The sequence below is a fragment of the Oncorhynchus keta genome, chromosome 6, assembly GCF_023373465.1.
Source record: "Oncorhynchus keta strain PuntledgeMale-10-30-2019 chromosome 6, Oket_V2, whole genome shotgun sequence".
NCBI lineage: Eukaryota > Metazoa > Chordata > Actinopteri > Salmoniformes > Salmonidae > Oncorhynchus > Oncorhynchus keta.
The window spans coordinates 44,116,290-44,140,450 of record NC_068426.1 but is presented as its reverse complement, the minus strand read 5'-3'; the positions used below and the strand labels follow the sequence as shown (position 1 = coordinate 44,140,450).

At 39.7% G+C, this 24,161-nt stretch overlaps 1 protein-coding gene and 1 pseudogene across 3 annotated transcripts; one reads left to right on the top strand and one right to left on the bottom strand.

Annotated features, from left to right (window-relative positions):
* The window catches only part of LOC118385557 (serine/threonine-protein phosphatase 2A catalytic subunit beta isoform-like), a 369,785-nt pseudogene that overhangs the window by 165,464 nt on the left and 180,160 nt on the right, over positions 1 to 24,161 (top strand).
* LOC118385555 (LIM/homeobox protein Lhx2-like) lies at positions 1,409 to 12,656 on the bottom strand. Of its 3 annotated transcripts, XM_035772781.2 has the most exons (6): positions 12,106 to 12,656; positions 11,626 to 11,788; positions 10,227 to 10,429; positions 9,179 to 9,564; positions 4,873 to 5,069; positions 1,409 to 2,736 (listed from the first exon to the last, which is right to left on the bottom strand). In XM_035772781.2, exons 2-6 carry the CDS (start codon positions 11,743 to 11,745, stop codon positions 2,440 to 2,442), a joined length of 1,203 nt encoding a protein of 400 aa, XP_035628674.1. In that variant the 5' UTR covers positions 11,746 to 11,788; positions 12,106 to 12,656; the 3' UTR covers positions 1,409 to 2,439. The 3 variants fall into 3 exon arrangements, with proteins under 3 accessions (XP_035628674.1, XP_035628672.1, XP_035628673.1); XM_035772779.1 differs by lacking the exon at positions 12,106 to 12,656 and having other exon boundaries at positions 11,626 to 11,808; XM_035772780.1 differs by lacking the exon at positions 12,106 to 12,656 and having other exon boundaries at positions 9,179 to 9,561; positions 11,626 to 11,808.

The window sequence follows — 24,161 nt, the reverse complement described above, 5'->3', positions numbered from 1 at the left end:
ATTTTCCTCCCTCATGATGCCATCTATTTTGTGAAGTGCACCAGTCCCTCCTGCAGCAAAGCACCCCCACAACATGATGCTGTACTGTGGATATATAATCCTTTGTACCTCCAGCATCTTCACAAGTTCCTTTGCTGTTGTTCGGCAATTGGTTTGCACTTATCGCACCAAAGTACATTAATCTCTAGGAGACAGAAAGCGTCAACTTCCTGAGTGGTATGACAGCTGCATGGTCCCATGGTGTTTATACTTGTGTGCTATTGTATGTACAGATGAATGTGGTATCTTCAGGCATTTGGAAATTGCTCCAAAGGATGAACCTTGGGAGCAAGGTCTACAATTTGTTTTCTGAGGTCTTGGCTGATTTATTTTGATTTTCCCATGATGTCAAGCAAAGAGGCACTGAGTTTGAAGGTAGGCCTTGAAATACATCCACGGGTACACCTCCAATTGATTCAAATTATGTCAGAAGCTTGTAAAGTCATGACATCATTTTCTGGAATTGTCCAAGCTGTTTAAAGGCACAGTCAACTTAGTATATGTAAACTTCTGACCCACTGGAATTGTGATACAGTGAATTATAAGTGAAATAATCTGTCTGTAAACAATTGTTGGAAAAACGACTTGTGTCATGCAAAAAGTAGATGTCCTAACCGACTTGCCAAAACTATAGTTTGTTAACAAGACATTTGTGGAGTGGTTGAAAAACAAGTTTTAATGACTCCAACCTAAGTGTATGTAAACTTCCGACTTCAACTGTACATGTGTGCTTTTGTCATATGATCATATCCTATAGGTAGTAACTTTTTTGTTTAAACAACAGAGACCAGGTCAAGTCTTGCTCACCATTTTACATTTTGAAATCAATCAATACTTAATTACATCAAAAGGGGGCAACTGCACAAGAATGGGAGGACAAACAAAGAAAAGACTGTGGTTAAAGGGATGATGAATCAAAAAACAACATTTGTCAATGTACACAAGTGTACATCCTCATTCATGAGTGAAGGTAATCACAGTCAAAAGGAAGGCAGCTTGATTCTCCATGTCAGAAACCCTTATAGTCCTACCAGCTTCCAGGTTAATGTTCAGTAGGCACCAAGTGGAAGAAAACCGTTTGAAACAAGGAAGTACTATTTGAATTTGTCCAATAAGAAACACTCGTTTACGTTTTCCATTACAAAATATGTTGCTACTGTACGGTCCTAATGAGCAGGACCCATGTAAAGTTGGTTTATTTGCCAACTTCACAAATCCCTGATTAGTTTCTCTGTACCAACACCAATATTCAGGCAGGTCCCCACAAGGAACCGTTTTGTAGGGACAATTCCAAATAAGTATTTAGAAGTGGTGTCTTGGATTTATTTTGGATTGCTGGTACCATTGTTCGATGCTCCCATACAGCATCTAAGTTTTAAATAGATTTATTTTGTGTTAAATTCCTACATTGTCTGGACTTTTAGAATTTCAAAATGTGATACCATGCAAACAGAGCCATAACCTTGGTATCTACCCAAAATCAGAGTGCTGGTTTTCAGAAACAAGAACATAGAAAGACATTTAGACTGAGGTAAGTATGGCGTGTGCGTGTGGAAGTGCATCTGGTACACAAGTGCTGAAACAAACTACAAATGTAGTGATGAATGTGACCATATTCAAATAGCCAGACATTATTCCACAATCTAAATCCATATGTTTCTCCTATCAATTCATAATCCAAAGAGTGTAATGCTCAAAAAGCACTAGATATGTTGTAGCTATTTTTCCTTAAAATGTATATGTTACTGAGATATTAAATGGTGACTGCAAATACAAGCAATGCAATTCCATCAGCAATGAGTCAGATGTCAATATATATTATATCTCATTTCTGTGTATGACAGTTTATTGTTACAAAATATTAAAGCAAAGTCTGAGTAAAGGATAGTGACCATGATATCTTTATATTAACTGTATCAGTTTAATTCTAATTCTCATCTATGCCCTATCTACCAATATACATGTACTTGTTGACATCAGACCCCTACTCTGTACAGACTGAATTGTAAAGTAGATCAGCTTTGATGGCCATGTCTTAAGCAAATGCAGTTGTCAGTGGGGCAACCGTCCTTTAACAAAATCTTTGAAGAAATATGCCACCTAGATGAGACATTTCTCAGATCAGGGATTCCTCCGTGTGATTAAAATGTATAAGGCACGATAGAGTCTTCCGGATAACCTTGCTACAGTACTTTGCATCTGCATTTTACACTCCCCAATGCTTTTACTTTTTTTTTTTATTTTTTTTTTACAAATCCCTAGAAACAGAATGGTCAGGATGGAGTGACAGGGTAGAAGCCTAAGGTCCAGCGTCCAGGGGGAATATCATTTATATAAGTGACTCCCTCTTGAGTGAGCTGGTGGATGGGTTTATGGGCGGATCGGGTGGGGTGGGTGACATCAGAAAAGGCTGGTAAGGGTGGTCTGGGAAGGGCTCACACTCATGGAGTCATGTAGGTCCATGCCCCCCGGCACGGCGGTCAGTACAGGGTTAGCCAATGTCATAGAGGGGCTGGTCATGTCCGTGAAGGTGGTATGGGTACTGGAAGGGCTCATTGAGGAGTTGGACAGCTCGGAGGGAGGGCCTGAAGGCGACCCCCCTGATAGAATGGACCCATCCAACAGCTTGTCCAGTCCTGTGCCCTCCTGACGTAGAATGTTCCGTCGAAACTTGGCCCGGGCGTTTTGGAACCAAACCTTCACAGAAAGAAAGAGAAAGGGGAAGAAAATGCTCAATAGATAGTGTAAGTGTGGTGAACCGAAGCCTGGGCTGTGGGGGGAAAGGTTTAGAAACAGAGAGATAACTAAGGAGGGGGTGGGGGGGGTTCAAATCAAAATGACAAACATGAAAATGGAATTCATCAAAGCAAAGAGTCGGCTTTGTTTTTCTTCAGTTTGTTCATTAAATCCGTGTTTTACGCCTGTCTGTGTGAGGACTAAATGTTTTTACTCTTGTGAAAATTATGTTCAACGGGATGGAAATAGGTGGGTCATTTCTATTTACAATTTGTTTGGGATAATCATAATACTTGAACAATTATACTAATCAAAAACTTCCCTGATACATTTCTCTGGCATTTTGCACTATTATTAAGTTCATTATTACCACAGATACAAAGAATGCAATTTCAAATATTGTCATTATTTACTACTACTACTACATGTAAAACAACTATGAGGGAATTGTTGAAATACTGAGTACATAGCCACACAAATACATTTTTCTACAAGGGCTGCAGGTACCATCATCAATGTACAACACTTGACAATAACCTCACAAGCATAAACCACTGTTTCCATTTGCCACACAGTCGAGTACTATTGTACAAGGCCTAGTATCCCAAGAGCTTTCATAGTTTGTGTAACATTAAAGATGCACTATACAGAAATCGCTTCGCCATTTCCTGGTTGATAAAATTCTAATTGTTCATCTAATTTCAGTTTATGTGGAAAAAACAAAAGTAGAGTGTAGAGAATCATTGTGCCATCTAAACCGCTGTGAAATATATTTTCTATAACCAAAAATATTGTATTTTCAGCTGTTCTAGGCTGGTGTTCAAAACCCGAAAGTCAAAGACGCAAAAACTAAACTTAAGAACGGGAAGCATAGAAATAGCCCACATAGAACAGATCTACTGCTTCTTAGACTTGCTTTCAATGAGAATGAGAATGACAGATCTATAACTCACATTTTTATGTACATTTGGTCGGGTCTCCCAAAAATGTACATGTTGCAGCTCTAAGTTAATTATTTTTGTAGTTCCTACAGTCAGTTGCATCGTTAGCATCCAAGCTGTTTCCCAAAAAGAACATTGTTACTCTAAACTAATTCCTTTATTGTTACACCGATTAATCACTTTCCCTCTGTGTGAATGCTGAGTGTTAGTAGTTAAAGGGATAGTTCACCCAAACTACAAAATCACTTTGTTTCCTTACCCTGTAAGCAGTCTATGGACAAGTTATAACAGCACTCCATGCTTTGGTTTTGTTTAACTGGACATTGTTTCCAAATACTAACTTTGCTGAGATACACAATCCATTTTAGACACTTATGGATCCATTGGACATGAAGTGCAAAAAATGCTAATATAGTGACTTGCATTGGATTGTAAATGATGTAATAAAAAACTAAAATTGTATATTTAATTAGGTGGAATTTTGCACTAAACCGAAACATACAGATAACCAGAGCAAAAAAATTATGATTTACAGTATTTGTAACTGGTGAAATGCGATGCAGATTTCACTTACCAAATGAGCATCAGTGCCAGTATTTGTCTCAGAGTAGGACTGCTGGTCTAGGATCAGGTCCCCCTTATCCATATAATCTTATTCATTATTATCTAAAAGGACAAACTAATCCTACTCTGAGATACTTGTTCAATATGAGCCCAGAAGTGGACTATATACAATAACATACAGGTAACTGCCAAAATAAAGGAAACCCCAACATAAAGGGTTTTAACAGGGCGTTGGGCCACCACCAGCCAGACCAGCTTCAATGCACCTTGGCATAGATTCTACAAGTGTCTATTGGAGGGATGCGACATCATTCTTCCATGAGAAATTCCATCATTTGGTGTTTTGTTGATGGTGGTGGAAAGCGCTGTCTGAGGCACCGCTCCAGAATCTCCCATAAGTGTTTCATTGGGTTTGAGATCATGCAACTGAAATGGCAATGGCATATGGATTACATAGTTTTCATGCTCATCAAACCATTCAGTGACACTCGTGCCCTGTGGATGGGGGCATAGGCATGGTAGCCACTATTTTGGCAGTTACCTTTACCTGTGTGTAAGTAATTGTCCTTATGAAGGGAATCTTCTTTCTCACCTGCAGCACGCGTTTGGAGAGACCCGTCTTCTGGGCCAGCTGTTTCAGGTCTTTGGCGTCTGGATTGTGGTTGATGGCAAAGTAGGACTTCATGGTCCTCAGTTGGTGGTGTTTGAAGGAGGTGCGCATGCGCTTGGACTTGGAGGAGTAGTGGGAGTCACGGTCCAGGAGGTCCCCATCCTCACTGCAACTTAATGCTGGAGGGGAGGGACAACACACACAGGTTCGTTTCTGGTTAAGATACAATACAATACAATACAATATGACACAATACTTTGGTGGCCATTTTCATGGCATTTAGTTAAAATGCCAACTGAAAATGTAAGTCAAAATAAGCAAATTATTGCATTAAAGGGGTCATTTTACAGAGCAATCATTGCACTAGAATATTTTCTTTCTAGCTAATCAGATTATATTATTATCATTATTACTATTATTGGTAACAGTACAGTTATCGATATCTATAAACTATTGTGCTAATTTCAATGAATATGTATATGAATGAATATATATGTTTACATTCTGTAGTTTACAGCATGGGCAAAACTGTCTACAAAATACCTACAACATGTCTAACATTCTACAAGGACTCTGGAAGCTCTAAATTAGAAAGCATGTTAGTTGCAATACAAAAAGAATCAATGTGATTACTCCTAACTACCCACAACACTGAGTGAAAATGCCTAAATAAATCAATAAAATGTCAACCCGAAAGATTGACTGGACACAACAAATACCTTACCTTAAGTGTTCTTATTACTTTGTAAGTAGTGCAGTGTTAAAAGTATTGCTTTTGCTCATTATTGGAACCCACTTTTTCCCTTTTTTCTTCTGTAAGTACAGTAAGTATTGTATTTACTAGAATAATGACTCTAAAGTGTTACTAATAATTCCTTCAAAAACGGGGAAAACAAATTCATATGTCAAAATATTCAAGTGAGTAAAAGAAATGTGAAATGTCAATTGCATGTCAAAAACTTTTGCCAATAGTTATGGAATTCACCACACTGGGAACGGAAAGGCACTGGAGCAACAAACCGCCCTTGCTGTCTCTGCCTGGTTGGTTCCGCTCTCTCCACTGGGATTCTCTGCCTCTAACCCTATTACGGGGGCTGAGTCACTGGCTTACTGGTGCTCTTCCATGCCGTTCCTAGGAGGGGTGCGTCACTGGAGTGGGTTGAGTCACTGACGTGATCATCCTGTCTGGGTTGGCTCCCCCCCTTGGGTTGTGCCGTGGCGGAGATCTTTGTGGGCTATACTCAGCTATGTCTCAGGGTAGTAAGTTGGTGGTTTGAAGATATCCTTCTAGTGGTATTGGGGCTGTGCTTTGGCAAAGTGGGTGGGGTTATATCCTGCCTGGTTGGCCCCGTCCGGGGGTATCGTTGGCCGGGGCCACGGTGTCTCCCGACCCCTCCTGTCTCAGCCTCCAGTATTTATGCTGCAGTAGTTTGTGTCGGGGGGCTAGGGTCAGTCTGTTATATCTGGAGTATTTCTCCTGTCTTATCCGGTGTCCTGTGTGAATTTAAGTATGCTCCCTCTAATTCTCCCTCTCCCTCCTCTCCCAGAGGACCTGAGCCCTGGGACCTTGCCTCGGGACTACCATGCCTGATGACTCCTTGCCGTCCCCAGTCCACCAGGTCGTGCTGCTGCTCCAGTTTTAACTGTTCTGCCTGCGGCTATGGAACCCTGACTTGTTCACCGGACGTGCTACCTGTCCCAGACCTGCTGTTTTAGAATCTCTTTCTCTGCCGCACTTCCTGCCTCTAACTCCGATTGCTCCACTATGAAAGGCCAAATTACATTTACTCCTGAGTTGCTGACCTGTTGCACCCTCTACAACCACTGTGGTTATTATTATTATTTGACGCTGCTGGTCATCTATGAATATTTGAACATCTTGGCCATGTACTGTTATAATCTCCACCCGGTACAGCCAGAAGAGGACTGGCCACCCATCAGAGCCTGGTTCCTCTCTAGGTCTCTTCCTAGGTTCCTGCCTTTCTAGGGAGTTTTTCCTTACCACCGTGCTTCTACATCTGCATTGCTTGCTGTTTGGGGTTTTAGGCTGGGTTTCTGTATAGCACTTTGTGACATTGACTGATGTATATAGGGTTTTATAAACACATTTGATTGATTGATTGATTGATTGCAGAATATATTATATTGGATAAAATTGGCATGTATTTTCACAGTGTTATGCAGTGCAGTCAGGGTTTGATAGAAAATCCAGATGATAGTGAAAGGAATGTCAACAAATGCCCTCGGGTGGAAGCAAAGCTCCAAAACAGAAAGGTAGAAAGAAAGAAAAGGCTAAATGTTCCTCTCCATGATGCCTTATTCAATATTGTTTAACACTGCAGGCTATCATTTAATTCCAATTTCATTAGATATGAGATTTTGTAAAAGTGGGTAAAGGTTGTCTTGGACAATGCAAAATATGATGCAAAGAAAGATAGGTATAAGCCTATATACAGTATTAGTTGGTTTAAGATCGAAGTCCTTATTTTATTTTATGTAATTAGGGTTTCTTCTTTTATATGTCGTTTATTTATGTCAGCTATTTTAGATTTGGAGGGAAATTGTGCAATTAATCCTGCCCATTTGTATAACCATTTACCAGACAACCCTGTCAAAAAAAGTAAGTTGTTTATGAAATAGTCCTTGACAATAATGTATAAATATTGTAATTACATTTCCATGCTCATAGTTATTGAAGCACACTCAGAACGGTACATTTCAAAATGTTTATGAAACGAAAATCCAAATTCTCGTTCCCCAAAGCAGAATGCAGAGAACAGACCTAATATTTTAACTATTAGCCCTACCATTCATGTTTAACTCACGTGCTTACTAAAGCGTTCTGCCATTCGCCTTTCATATTCAAATCACCATATGTCACCACAATATGGAGCTATAGCGACCTGAAATTGTATCATTAAATCCTTTACTCTCGAAAAACCGACAGGCTCATAAAATCTGGCTCTATCCTTATTGGGCCTATCCTTGCCTACTCCTACTCATATTATTATCGGAATGATAATACGCATATAACAAGTATAAACATAGCTTATTAATGCCTAATCATAATACCAAGACGTCCAAGTAATCTAGTGGGTTTTTTTTCGCACAAAAGTAACACACACCAAGAGCTTCTCGCTCAAGTCGGTCCTTTATTTATGACGAAATAACATATTCTTAGCGGCGGGAGATTTTCTCTCGAAATCTCACAGGGGAGAGTTTTATTCAGGATTCTACACGGGTACTCCCATGTTTTACAAGCAATCCGACATTGATTTCCCGACCCAAAAATTTCGTTTTTTTTAACCTCAAAACCAAACAAACTGCGAGACCCAACAAGTGAAGTGGGACTGGGGAAAAATTCGATCATCTCTCTTGCTCATCTTCTTTGAAGTCCTAGCCCCCATCTGAACTATTTTCCACTTGTCTGCTTCTGTCGTCTTCTAAAAAAGATTTAATTACTCTAACTTTTGAGATAGGTTTTCCAAGACTAAATTGACCGTGTATGAGCTTGCAAATGAAATGTCCATTGGGAAAAGTGAAATATATATGTATTTTTTAAAGAATGAAGTGGAGTGTTTCAAGAGATGTTATTACGCAAGCCGTCTCTGTGTAGCCTATAATGGGACATGCAGAAGGACATGGAGAATTGGGTAGACCTTCAGAAGCAGGTTCTCCTTGAATGCGTTAGTTAGTGGTCTGTGCATGTTCATCTTGCATATTTCTCTTAGGATATGTTATCTAAATATATTAGATTGGAAGTGGATCAAGCGCTCCCATTCCACAAATCATCAGAGGCCTCCAACTTCTCACTTTTCCCTCACATCTTTGAGCAAACATTAAATCTTGTTAAAATGACGCTGTCTCAGAAAGGTGAATTATTCAATAAATCAACATATCGATCCGTTTTAAACATGTCAGGCCTAGTCTGCGCATAAACACGTCCAAAGCATAACATATTTTATATTATAAAAAATAAGAAGTAACCATTTAGTTTATCAAACTGATTAACTTTGTTAAAAAATGACAAAAGGCCATTCTATGTTTCCCAAAACGGTGCAGACAAAGTAGGCCTGTCGAAATAAGGGCCGATTTCCATCAAATCAAAATATTTCAAATTAGTCCAACAATCCACTATTTTGCGCGTTATCTTTCATTCCAACAGAGATATCACACATACTGTGAAATAAAATAGGTCCTACAATTGTGAGATTTTCTTTTCGTGGCACTCTCTGTAGATTTAAATGGCCATAATCATTCATGGCTAACCGGTACATACTCGTCCTACCTGCGTTGTAAGCCACCACATCTGCTCCAGGCCCGGGACTTTTCCTTTTCCTCGGCCTCCCTTTCTGCACGGTTCGGGCGCCGTTGTAGTAGGTCTGCCCCAGCGCGTTTCCAGCGCTGCCCGCGCAAAGTCCTTTGCCCGAGTCTACATCCCCCGAGTGATTGAAATGCGCGTGATATTCCCCTTGTATGAGTGTCTCAAAGTGGATCCGGCAGTACACAAGACTGTCCCGCATACCGAAGTGGTCTCCGGTCGTGAGCATTTTGTTGCAGCTTGTACAGGTGAAACAGTTCAAATGATAGACCAAGTCCCTCGCCCGCATGACCATCTCCGACGCCGAGATCCCGAGATGGCAACGGGCGCACCTCTGGACGGAAAACCTCCTGCTTGGGAGAAGAGAGCGGATGACACAAACACGTACAGAATATATATTCAATCCAGGGTCAACAAACTTTAGTTTGTGCACATTCTGACGAAGAACGTTGATGTAAAGTTGTTATTAATCAATACAGGCATATTCATTATCACGCGTAAAAGGCTAAATGCCTTCAGATCTTCATGTTTTTTTTTGTTTCATTCTTGTCCTTTTGCCACTTAAAAATATGATGTTTTGGTTTAGACTAAGTAGAGCATCAAAAACAAGAATAGGTCTACCAGAGATATGGAATAGTAGCATATTGGCTAATGTGTTGTAATTTGTAAATAATGTATGGCCTGCGTGGATAACAAGCTACCGTGTTTTGGGGAAGATTAGACCACCAATGGTTTTGGGGAAGATTAGCCTACCAATGGTTTTGGGGAAGATTAGCCTACCAATGGTTTTGGGGAAGATTAGCCAACCAATGGTTTTGGGGAAGATTAGCCTACCAATGGTTTTGGGGAAGATTAGCCTACCAATGGAGTAGCAGTAGCTGGGGAGTTGAAGTGTTTGTAATAAGTAGCCTAGATAGAATACTAGCTGTAGGCCTAGAGGCCTAATTGGATATCTCTCGTTTATATGCTTGCTTGGCCAGTTGTTGTTATAACTGTAGCCTTGTATCATGGTTACCTGTAGTAATGTTCTTTGCAATAGATGCTGCCGTCTTTACTGAAACAGGTAAGCTCGGACTCGAGGTTGAGTTTGCACTCGCAGCACTTGAGACAGCGCATGTGCCACTGTTTGTCAACCGCAAGCAAGTAGTAGCGGTCAGATATCTTCCCCCCGCAGCCCGCGCATAAGGCCACACGGTCGCTGTTGATGGACCTCATACCCTGAAGAGGGAAAAGGGAAATCAGTGTTATGTTTACAATAAGAACACGTTCGATAGTATGCCACCAAGAAATGTCAAGGCCAATACTGTATAACAGTGAATATTTTACGCACACATATTCCATACCTGCTCATACCTCTGTCTACTTTGCAGTCATGAAAGCGATAGATAAAATGGTAACACCAGATAGAACCTAAATGTGGCATGACGTAACAGGTAGGCCTAGCATGTAAATGCACCAGAAACCTTCTTTTTTCATTGAGGCATGCGCTACATATATTATAACAACTAAATAAAAGGAAAATGTCAAGTTCAAATATTTTTCCTAAGCGCATTAATTCCCGTGAAACACTCAATATTATCATCAATTAACAAATCTTGTTGACAACCAAAATATTGCAAAACGTATTTGATTAGGTCTAATAAACGAATAAAAAAAATCAGCACAGATTAAGCATTATAATTCTAATGTTTCTGCGAAATAAACGTATTTTCATTTGTATGTGTTATATTTCAATCGGAGAGTTGAATGGACATGAGCATGTCCAACTTTAAGACGTGTTTTAGTGGACAATCGACGTGACCTAGGCCCATTGAACAACGACTTGTTTGCTTTTACAACAAACGAGAAGCCTGTTTATGTTTCACAAGTTAGGCCTATATGTTTCGTGCCTTGCTGGGTTCCCCTTATCAATGACAGTGATTGCCTATATCCTGCTATAGCAATAGGCCTAGATAACATACCTAAATAGGCTATCAAAGTGATCAAGATGATCTGTTATAAATAATTATTGCGTTGTGAATGAACATGCACGGCCTTAAAACGGGCAACCAGACATACCATGCAGTGTAAAAGCAAATGTTTTGAGTTTTTACTGTATATATCTGTTATCTAAGTGGGCCTATGTCGTCTACATGCATCTGAAAGGAAACTTCGTGAATACGGTTATTGTAACATGTTGTTTCGTAGGAATACGAAATAGTAGCCAGTAGCCCATGAATAATTACACTTTACGCACACATGGTTAACAAATGTGAACGCTAATATGCAAGCAATGTACTGCTTTCTAGCTTATAAATGCATATATTTTAATCGCAGTTTACTTTCTGACCGTAGTCCCTCGAAATTAACGCTTTATTTGTGCTTCCACATGTCTGAACAGCACAGGTCCTTCTTTAATAGAGCATTTTACCCACCGTCTCGGTTTCTCCCATGTCTATAGCCGAACTGATGGCGGTAGAATCGCCCTTCGCCCTCCGGCCCATCTCGTAGATAACCCCCTGCATCTCGCCTCCGAGCAGCCCGTGGAAGAGCATCGTGGAGGCTGGAGAGCTACACTTGCGAGCGTCTCCCTCAGATCTGCAAGCCAAAACTTCCATGAGACGCAAATCTCGCCCATGCATTTAAAGTGAATGTCTCCTATCTATTGGTTTAGGATGGCAAAAAATCCAAGCCAATTAAGATGGTAGGCTACGAAAAAACATATTTTCCTTTCCAACACTGTGATTTTGATTCGTATTCAAATGTAGGCCTTTAATTTCAGACATGATTATAGTAAATATTACGTTTTCTATATGGCGTATAGGCTATAGTTTACACCATATTTGAACACGTGATCAAATACAAAATAGCCTACTATTTACAACCAATAGATGAGAAGAATTAAATAAACATACCAGCAAACCACAAAGTATATTCTGAATCAAATAATCTCTCTCAATATGCAGATTTCAGGATGCACAAAAATGCACCATTTTCTCTCTGTCTTCAGGCAAATGTGGTCGAGAGCTACTGCACACGTTCAACTTGCATTAGGACTAAATGAAGGAGTAAATACGTATTCCAGAAACAACAGAGAAAGGAGGGGAAAAACTAAAAACACGGCAGAATTGTAGATGACTTGTGGTTGGTATACTGGCCTCCACTCTTGAGTTGCTCCAAGCCTCGAATCATAACAGCGACGTTCAATGCTACACGTGGATGCTGACGCAAAACACCCAAAACGAATATCAATCGAGAATAAAATAATAGCAAAGACGACGATCGAATGCATATAAAACCACACAATTGTTCGAGTCCAATGGCTATTGCAAAACATACATTGTTTTCCTACGGTCATCAAGCTCCTCGGCAAGGCGAGCACTGAGCCCTATGTGTGTGTGCAATTTATGGGGAGGAGATGACTATTGATTCGATGTGTACAAATCCCTTGTCAAGACTCGGAAGCGGTCTCAGCTTCGTTTTGCTTCGCACCTCGGTACCTATAGCTACACTCCGCGCCTTTCTACTGGGACTCGTAGACTACGTCACGTAGCCCTTTTCAGTCGTTCATTGGTTTACAAATGTCACCAAAATGATCCGTATTACAATGTACCGTAGCTCGAGCGGTTGAATCAAAAGCGACTGAATCGATAAAGCAAATTCTTCTTTTGAAAACAGCCTATGTGGTGGCATCGATGAGTCAGAAACCTTTATTATGATTTCTATAATAGGATAAGGATTCTTGCTATGTTTTGACCATTTTCAAAAACTTGTCATTTCATGAAATGTAATCTCAAGACGTTTAGACTAATGGTTACATTTACAATGAATACAAGTTAGCGAACACGAATAACCTATTCAAAACAGGTATTTTGCGCGTAAAATATTATGGTGATGTCTCGTTCACTTATTGGAAATTGTGTGATGCCAGAACACATATTTGCAGCATGGTATCCACACTTACAGAAGAAACATTTTGTTTATTTAATTATTTGTTTAGAATTGGACTGTACACTGCAATTCAGCTCGTATAGCTGCCAATGTGTATACCACCATAACGATACACTAAACCAAAGGCTATACATATTAGTCATTTATAGATGCTAGAATTCAATCACACTCCCATTTGTGTCTAGAAATAGACTTACGAACAATTGTATTTGACTGAAACGAATAGAATACTGTTTACAGTGAGTTCATATCAATCCTACTGATTGAATTTGAACCCAGAAGACTGATTCAAATTGGATGTTATCACGCTTTCTGAGCTTATCATCTTGGACGGTGAGTGCACTACAGCATGGCTGGCACAGTGCCGTGGACAGTGTGTGTGTGTGTGTGCTTGTCTTCTTATGTCATTGTAATTGATATTACCGCTACATTATTAATAGCACCATTGTTGTTTTAATGACTTTAAATAATTATACCAATTTGTACCTTTGATTGTGTGATAGAAGACTGATTCAAAAATCGAAATGAAACTATAAGGCAGACGACACCCCAGACAAACGGCCAGTGTCTGACTCCACCGTGGAGCGCCATTCATCTCAACAAAGGGAAAGTGACAGGTGAACAAATCACACGTCTCCCATTACCTCACTGCACCTCTTAGCAACGTCATCCTCTCGCTGCAGCCACTGACTCCTGTACCATCTGTTAGCAACCCCGACCAGCACATTGGACAACACAATGCCTGGACCAGCGCCTTCGCTACAGCCGTGACTAAACTCCAACAAAGAACAACGCCTTCGGCCGCGGGGGACAGGGCTCTCTGTTACCCCAGACATTTTACCACCAGCGCGGGGGCTACAGCAGAATACTTTGTTTAAACCATGTAATAACAGCCATTGAGCGTTTCCTTACACTGGTTTTACCTCCATATTTCTTCATCTGTCAGAGTGGCTACATTGGTGATCTTTTTGGGACTCATGGCCAAATGAGGCATGGAAATTTTAAAAAGTATCATTTACATTGGTAAATCAGTATGCAAATGAACATTGCCTATAAGCCTATTGCATGTTAATGTCACTGCAATAATCCTCAATAGACAGAGGAAGGCCCGAAAAATGTCCAAAGACTTCAGCCACCCAAGCCATCACTCTGCTAACATCCGGTAAACGGTACTGGAGCATCCGCTCTCGGACCAATAGGCTCCGAGACAAATTCTACCCCCAAGCCATAAGACTGCTAAATAGTTAACCCTCCTGCTGTGTTCTGGTCGAATTGGACCGATTTACAAGTTTTCTCTCTGAAAAACGTAGTTCATTTAATCTGATAGTCATAAGGTTCCATGACTTTGTACATACAGAGCATCTGAACACATAAAATACATTTGGATGATTTTCATTACATTTTGGGTGTTTTATTTAACTTTTGTACACCTATGGAGTTCCCGTCAAAAATGACCGGTCATTAGAAATGAATTGGTGAGACTACAAGTAGTGTATAAAATAGATTCAGGCACATGCCCATTCATCAGATGGACACACTTCCTCTCCCAGACCCCCACATGCATGTGTGTTTGAGCACACACTCACACACCTCACTCCCCTTCTTGGCTTCCATGTCTACCCCCACGGGAACCTTTCCCAAATATAATCTTTCCTCCACGGAAACCACACCTGTTGTCATTCTCACAATTGTTTCAATAATATATAGAACTTTTCTCGCAGCTCTGGTATATAAAGCTTTTTTGAGGCCTTGCTCACAATTCATTCTGTGGCAGCACAATGACCAAACGATATACTTACTCTATGTGAGGCTCTTGATCATATCTTTGATCATGACACTGGTGAGGAGGAGAGAGTGCTTGTTAACGTTGACACAAAGTAGTCTGTGATAAATAGCATGATATGTTTCATCTGAGTATTTGTTATATTCAAAATAATCCGTACATTATGCTTTTTTAACTCAAAAAATAGTTGTATGAGCTCAGGTCAAAAAATAAAATAAAAGGTCAATGAGGCCTACAGGCCATAAATAGCAAATAGAAGTTGAAAACTTGTAATGTTCACAAGAACTTAAGTTGATAAAAAGATCTAACACAACGTTAGGTGATACTATGTGTATTATTACGGATTCATAATCAGCTATAATGGGGCGGTCATTTTGTACAGGAACACAGGATTAATTAACATGAAAGGAACACAACAGGAACACAACAGGAACACAACAGGAACACAACAGGAAGTAATGAAATGGTTACCCGGACTATCTGCATTGACCCTATCTTGCACTGACTGTGCACACTCACAATACTATATATTCACACTCACTCACACACACTTCACTGACACGCTCACACACACACATTCACATACACTATGTACACACGCATACCGAAACACACACACACACACGCATGCACGTGCGCGGACACACACACACACAATGCTGCTGCTACTCTGTTCTTTATTTTACTGTTATTATTGTCCATCCTGGTGCCTAGTCACTTTACCCTGCCATTATGTACATATCTACCTCTAATACCTTGTACCCCTGCACATTGATCTGGTACTGGTATACTCTATATACTCCCTGGATATAGATAGCTGCATTCTTGTGTATTTTATTCCTCTTTTGCCACAATTTAATTTAATTAGATTAAAATCTGCATCATTGGTAAGGGCAGGTAGCAAGCATTTCATGACAAGTTTACACCCGTTGTTTTTGGTGCATGTGACAAATAACATTTGATTTGAAGGGTCCTATCACTCAACCAAAAAGTGTTACGTTGCTTGATATGTGCTTGAGTTGCTTGAGTTAAAATGTTAAAAATCCCAGAAATTTTTCACACACACAAAAAGCTTCTTTCTAAAAATGTTGTGCACTAAATTTCTTTAGTGAGCATTTCTCCTTTACCAAGATAATCCAGCCACCTGACAGGTGTGGCATATCAAGAAGCAGATGATCATTACACAGGTGCACCTTGTGCTGGGGACAATAAAAGGCCACTCTAAAATGTGCCGTTTTGTTACGCAATACAATGCCACACATGTCTCAAGTTTTGAAGGTGTGCAATTGGCATGTTAACTGCAGGAATATCCACCAGAGCAGTTGCCGGAGAATTGAAGGTTAATTTCTCTACCATAAGACGCCTTCAACGTTGTTTTAGAGAATTTGGCAGTACATCCAACCGGCTTCACAACTGCAGTCTAGGACCTCCACATCCACTTTCTACACCTGCAAGCTCTGCCCAAAATATAATTTAAATTGTACTACATATATTAAAAACTGATGAAATGTGTTCTCTCTAAACTTTAGGCTCCCCGAGTGGTATATATTAAAACATATATTGATCTAACTTCGTTAGATTAAGCTATATATACACTGCTCAAAAAAATAAAGGGAACACTTAAACAACACAGTGTAACTCCAAGTCAATCACACTTCTGTGAAATCAAACTGTCCACTTTGGAAGCAACACTGATTGACAATAAATTTCACATGCTGTTGTGCAAATGGAATAGACAACAGGTGGAAATTATAGGCCATTAGCAAGACACCCCCAATAAAGGAGTGGTTCTGCAGGTGGTGACCACAGACCACTTCTCAGTTCCTATGCTTCCTGGCTGATGTTTTGGTCACTTTTGAATGCTGGCGGTGCTTTCACTCTAGTGGTAGCATGAGACGGAGTCTACAACCCACACAAGTGGCTCAGGTAGTGCAGATCATCCAGGATGGCACATCAATGCGAGCTGTGGCAATAAGGTTTGCTGTGTTTGTCAGCGTAGCGTCCAGAGCATGGAGGCGCTACCAGGCGACAGGCCAGTACATCAGGAGACGTGGAGGAGGCCGTAGGAGGGCAACAACCCAGCAGCAGGACCGCTACCTCCGCCTTTGTGCAAGGAGAAGCAGGAGGAGCACTGCCAGAGCCCTGCAAAATTACCAAAAATTACAAATTAGGATGTGTTATTTTAGTGTTCCCTTTTTTTTAGCAGTGTGTGTATATATATACCTTTTTCCAAATGACATAATATAATATCAGTGTACCTCAAAATCGTTTTGTTGGAGTGACCTAAAATGTTGAGATGAGACAGATTCCATTTTTAGACAAGTGGCATCCAGGGAAAGTCTTGAAAAAAAGTGTTGGTGATATAATGGTGTTTCTGTGAGAGTTACACCCTAAGCCATTCTAGCCTATACCTATACAACTGTAATGTTATACCCCTGGAAGCGGGAAAATATGAGAAATGATTCACACTGACACCGAGCATCAGCTACAAACCAAAATGTACGACTTTTTTTTAGAATTGTACTATTTGCATTTTGATTGCCTTGTAAGGTAGGCCTATAGGGAAGATATGCTTCAATATCAACATCTCCACATGGCCTATCTTCTTTTTTAAGTTCAAAACTTGTTTGTTAATATTAGTACAGATTCTCAGGGAACGCCACATTTGGCCCGACCCCGAGTTTGTGAACCACTGTACTAACCTCTCTCTACTTGCTTCCTCTCTCTCTCTCTGTCTCTCTCTGTCTGTCTCCTCTGCACCCTCCTGCAAAGTTATGTGAACTTAGTACAGTAGCATATTTTTTGCTCTTGCTGAGATAGGAGGCTCCGTTTAATGTAAACTTTAGCTTCTTACTTCGTTCATCCTTCTAGCTGGCTAAGTAATGCTAGCCAGACCCCTCAACATTACTGCAATAGAAGTCTCTGCCGGAAGCTAGCCACCTGACTGACATACTTTATTTTTAAGCGACAAACTGTCAGCAGCGTCTCAAGGTGCCGACTTGAGCCAACCGCAAGCTGTGGTAGTTCGTTTTACATCTCAGGCTCTCGGTCTGTGCCGCGAGAGGGCGGAGTAAACCGTTTGAGAGAGTGGTGAATGTGCTGCTAAAAGGCAAATCCGGGGGACGCAGGTGAATATAACGAAAAACCACTGATCATGATATCCCTCCTTTGCAAAGGCAGGCGCGATTAGTACTCAGTCAGATCGATAATATTAGCGTTCTGATCTTTGATCAACGCTGGGATCAACAGTTTGATGTTGACCCGTCATTTAGTTTCTTTGTGTACAAAATATATAGTTTATATTATTATTAGAAACAATTACCAAGGTCCGGACTTCGGTGTCCGCACATGTAGTTACGCCATAATGGCACCATAGTATTCTGCCTATAGCATGCAAACAGAGTAAGATGCAGCGTACCATAAAACAGATAAATTCAATTTCAATAGATAACATAGATGAGGTATTTCTTTAGTGTCTGATGTTCACAGATATGCTATTTGTTTTAGTACAAGAAAATGCACTGCGGTAGGAAACGAATTCATGTCATAAAACATTCACATTCATGAACAAACAAAAACAAAATTGACATCTCAAAGACTTTTACCCCTCCCCTTCCTATACCATATACTATCCTTATTTGTACAACCACCATTACTTCACATGCTCAATGTTGCAGTCCCTGAACATTGCACATACTGCTACTTCACGACCCTGCGATCTCAATATCCACGATGTACCTTTACATTGCAATTAGTTACATTTCACAGTCGCGACCACAGTCAACACAATGACTTATAAAGATAATACTTTTGGCATACTAATCGCTGATAATATCCATCATATTCTACTAATAGCTAATAACCATTTTGTTATTTAAAAAAAATATACTTAATGAAACATCGACTTTCAATAGCCTATAGTGTTCCATTATCGTATGGGTTACATTATCAAGTAGTAGATTATGTTTATATATTTCCATGTTATAGCCTATTTATTTGCATGGTTATGCTATAACCAAATGTATCGACTAATTTGCATTATTTTCTTACAGTTTCGTGGTAAATAAATTAACAGCAAGGCATAGTTCGTATTTTTCTACTTCATGATTATCAAATTAATCGGATATTTTGAGGATACCCCATCATCTGCCTTATACAGAATCTAGGTCAATTTAATGTCACATTAAATATCATGTCCTATCATACACCTGGCGAAAAAAACACACACGAGACATTTTCCCTATATCACCACTGTAATGACTTGCTTCAGTAGGCTATCAACATTCAAGTATTTAATGATGTTTAGTATATCATGAGCGTATCAGGGAAGCCGTAGCCTATGCTACAAAATTAGTTTCTAATTGGGGTCATTTTCATATTTACATCGTCCATGTCATGACATCAAGTGATTCTTGAAGAATATAACTTAGAAATGCCCCATGAGTTTAGCTCAACTGTTGTAACCCATCAAAACCCAAAATATATGCTTGTTTTATTCCAATGTTTCAAAACAAAGTAAATGTAAACATGGTGAAAACTATCATTTCAATGTCATGGCTTCTTTGTCCTTGTATCCTCTATGAATTTGAGAGTGGTTACATTTCTCCAGGTCCATCACTCAACGTTTTACCGAAACAGCGGCAGTGGCAGTTATTGTTTAAAAATGCAGATTGACACTTGAAAATGTAGAATAATGTCAGTTATGTCCACCACATTGTTTACGTTTCTTCTACTCTCTTCAAACTCAGAAACGTCACCTCTCAGACAATATATGCTAGAGCATCTTTAAGGGCCTGTGTGCCGCTCCGGTCCTTATTTGTCAGGTCTCGCGCTTCAAACAGGATCTGTGATCTTGCCGGGAAGTGGCGTATTAACTTCCTGAATATTTACTGTCAGCATCGATCTAGGGAAGATTTCCCGTCTGTGAAGAGAAAGAAAGGGCGGGGAAACGCTATATGACGTTTTGCGAAGTAAAATGTTGCTGAACGAGCCTATTTGTTTGGTTAGGCCTATTCAAGTAGGCGTGGTCGATGTCAAACGAGAGAATTGGTCTGTGATGTGAATGCATTGATAGGTTACATGTGTTTTTGATTCTGTGTTGCTCCGCAGGCATAACATTTAAGCATGTCCAACACATTCACTTTGGCAGGCTTGGGGAGTCTTTGCGCTTGCCAAAGGCGCTAGTGCATGCTGCCAGTGCCAAGACTAGCGAAGCATATGCCACATGTTAGGCCGTATATTCAAAGGATATGTTATTGTGTATCAGTTAACCTCCCCCGAAGAGTCTGAGAAAATAACGGGGAGAAGGATTAAACAAACAAAAATAATGACTCGTGAAGCTTTTATCCAACCATTCAACACAAGAGTTAGGCCTACCACATTTTATTTGCGTTTTTGATGTAACAATTATGTAGTTTTGATCTAGCAATACATTTTTGGAACTAATCCTTAACAAACACAAAAATAGCTTGATGCAAATTCCACTTACTTTTGCCCTTAATATGGCCTGTGTCTTGAGGTTTCCAAATCGACGTGAACTGAGGTCTTTTTATAAAGTTTATAATTTCCCTCTTCATTGAATACTTAAACCACTCGCTTCTGATTTGAATAATTACTGCTTGTGTGTGTGTAAGTGCGTGTGTGCGCGCACGCGCGTGTGTGTGCGTGCTACAGCGTTACCCGCTGAACACAGAGGTGAGCCCTGGCATAGGAGGCTGGCATCGGAGACCAGATCTGCGGGGGCCAACGGCTGTATTTGTTCGCTCACAAGGAGTTATATTGCGGAAATAGCTGGCTGCTGCAGGATGCCAAATGACACAGCATGGATTATTTAATTTGTTGGATTGGTTTCAGAACATAACGCATGTTTGTTTGCATGATCGAACATTAATTTCATCCTACTCTGTATGTTAATTCCAAGACATGAAACGTGTGGGACTATATCGTGTTTGTGGTTATTTCATTGATCGGCTGAGCCTTTGAATGTGAGAGAATGTGAGAGATGTTAAAAGTCATGTGCGTATTTTCAGCTATCAACTAGTCTACTCCGTAGTTTAAAAGAGGTGACAATAAACTAACATATGGAATAATGTCAAATTTGACTTATTAGGATAGAAATTGGCCTTGGAAAGAAGTTGCAAAACAACAAACGAAAACCACTTGATGAATGACGGAATTTTTAAAAAGCAAAACTCTGATTAAACTGAATGAGCATTTCGAGTCCTTTCCACTTGTTTCGGGTATAACGGACCCGGATATCACTTGCTAATGAATTGACTCTATGTTCAGTCAACAATATGTAGTATAGCCTATTACAACAGTTTATGCAGGCAGGCTTAACAAAGAACCCAATGAAGAATAGTGAAATACATTAACCTGTAACAATGAAACGACAACAGTTTAAAATAATCCATCACAACATTTCCAAAGGACTTTACATTGAATACCTAAACTCAAATACCCCTTGATTTCGACGTGTAAGAAGGTGCACCATGGTAGGAGGTAGTTACACATAGAGCCTATAATCTATTCAATTAAAACATCGTGGTGCAGAAAAGGCCCCATCGCAGCACAATTACGAAAGAGCCTTGGTACGTCCTAAATCCGTATGCAAATAAAAACTAATGTAATACCCTTAATTGAATAAATGCATAATTATCATCTAGGTCGTCTGTCTGGAATAAACTCATGCATTAAACAAAGCGTTGCCCAGCACGTCTGTGCTCATGGATGAAATATGATATTGTGAGGTTCAGTCGAACAGAGTTTAGTGGTATCTTGTATCCTCGCTCTCCAATATTTGCTCTTGTCTTCTTTAAATAAATAATCACCCGTGGATAAACGAGATTACCTCGGTCGACCTTTACACACGTCACCCCACCACCACTACCACCACCAAAGTAATAGCTTCGTCTCCTGTTTGTCAGTTCATGTGTTATTGGTAAAAGTATAAAGTTCTTTCAAAACCGTTATTCATGTATTCATGTTGCTCTTTACCTCTAGTGATATTGCTTTGTTTAATATCTCACTGCGTGTGTTCAAAAGGCTTGCTCTGACCTCCTTTGTGCTAGAAGTCAAAGTCAATGTTGATTCCCTTCGCGCGTGATTCGCGATGCACTTTAGCACCAAGGCTTTAGCAATTTTGGGGGTCTCTGGATTCACGATGACCGCGTGCGCGTTTCCACTCCAGATATGGCACAGTGGCAAGCTCTGGGTCGAGTGCATTAATATGTCAGTTGTACTATTCCGATGCTAATATATACTTTATATTTATTCATATGGAGATTGTAATTAATAATAACATACTCATAACATATGGAATATTCAACGATTTCAAATGGAATAAAAAATACATCAATTAAATGTATTATCGACGCCGGGAGACACTTTTTTTGCTATAAACTAGCCTAATTTGCTTAGGTTACAATCAGGAATCAACTCAACTGTTTTGTTTGTAGGCCTAAATGGCATCGACTAGGTTACATCCAGATATCGTTATTCGATATGCATGTTTTCTTTAATTGATTGACTCGCTTGTGAGTGAATCTAAAACCGAAATGAAGGAACCAGATATATGTATCTGTGTGTGTGTGTGTTTGTGTGTGTGTGTGTTTGAGAGAGAGAGAAAGAGAGAGACATCGTAAAAAACAAAACAATGCATGCAGAGCACAGTTAGGCCAATACCCGCTAATGATCAAAATCCAGAAAAGAGACGTTACATTCTATAACCACCTAAAAGGAAGCGATTCCCAAACCGATTCCATAACAAAGCCATCACCTACAGCGAAATGAACCCGGAGAAGAGCTCCTTAAGCAAGCTGGTCGTGGGGCTCTGTTCACAAACACACCCCACAGAGCCCCAGGACAGCAACACAATTAGACCCAACCAAATCATGAGAAAACAAAAAGAGAATTACTTGACACATTGGAAAGAATTTACAAAAAAACAGAGCAAACTATACTACTAATTGGTCCTGAACATAGAGTACACAGTGGCAGAATACCTGACCACTGTGACTGACCCAAAATTAAGGAAATATTTGACTATGTACAGATTCAGTGAGCATAGCCTTGCTATTGAGAAAAGCTCCAAAGGCAGACCTGGCTCTCAAGAGAACAAAGGCTATGTGCACACTGCCCACAAAATGAGGTGGAAACTGAGCTGCACTTCCTAACCTCCAGACAAATGTATAACCATATTAGAGACATATATTTCCCTCAGATTACATAGACCCACAAATAATTAGAAAACAAATTCTTTTGTTTGGTGAAATACCACAACGTGCGAGCACAGCAGCAAGATGTGTGACCTGTTGCCACAAGAAAAGGGAAATCAGTGAAGAACAAACACCATTGAAAATACAACCTATATTTATGTTTCTTTTTATTTTCCCTTTTGTACTTTAACTATTTGCACATCATTACAACACTGTATATAGACATATGACATTTGAAATGTCTTTATTATTTTGTAATACTCTAATCCAATGCTTTAGTAATTTGAAGAAGTAAATGTTTCAATACAAGGTCACATGACAAACAGAGGGATTGAGCCTTGGGACTGATATAATTTTAGCGGCTGCCACCTGGTGTTTCGGTTAAACCTCTTTTTTTTTTTTAAAGTCAACATTTTTGGGGACCCTAATATATATATTTTTATTAAATCCAGTCTGGTATGAGAACGGTCGCCCCTATCTGCAAAAGCAGGGTGTCTGCGGATAGCTGAATATCTTGGCCATTGATTGGGGCTTTCAAATATTTTGTGTGACGTACTATCATATACAGTGGGGAGAACAAGTTTTTGATACACTGCCGATTTTGCAGGTTTTCCCACTTATAAAGCATGTAGAGGTCTGTCATTTCTTTAATCATAGGTACACTTCAATTGTGAGAGACGGAATCGAAACCAAAAATCCAGAAAATCACATTGTATGATTTTTAAGTAATTAATTGGCATTTTATTGCATGACATAAGTATTTGATCACCTACCAACCAGTAAGAATTCCGGCACCTGTTTGAACTCGTTACCTGTAAAATCAATTAGTATATTTGAGTTGAACCATAATATAATTTGTAATAATTTTAAAAATCTTTAAACTGTTAATTACACTGAAATTGCAACCTACTTTCTATGGCTTGTTTTAAAAATAGCGATATTTTTGAGACGATTTAATTTTCAAACTCCAGTCTTTGAATGATGCTGTGTCTGCACGTAGGCCTATATATTATAATGATAC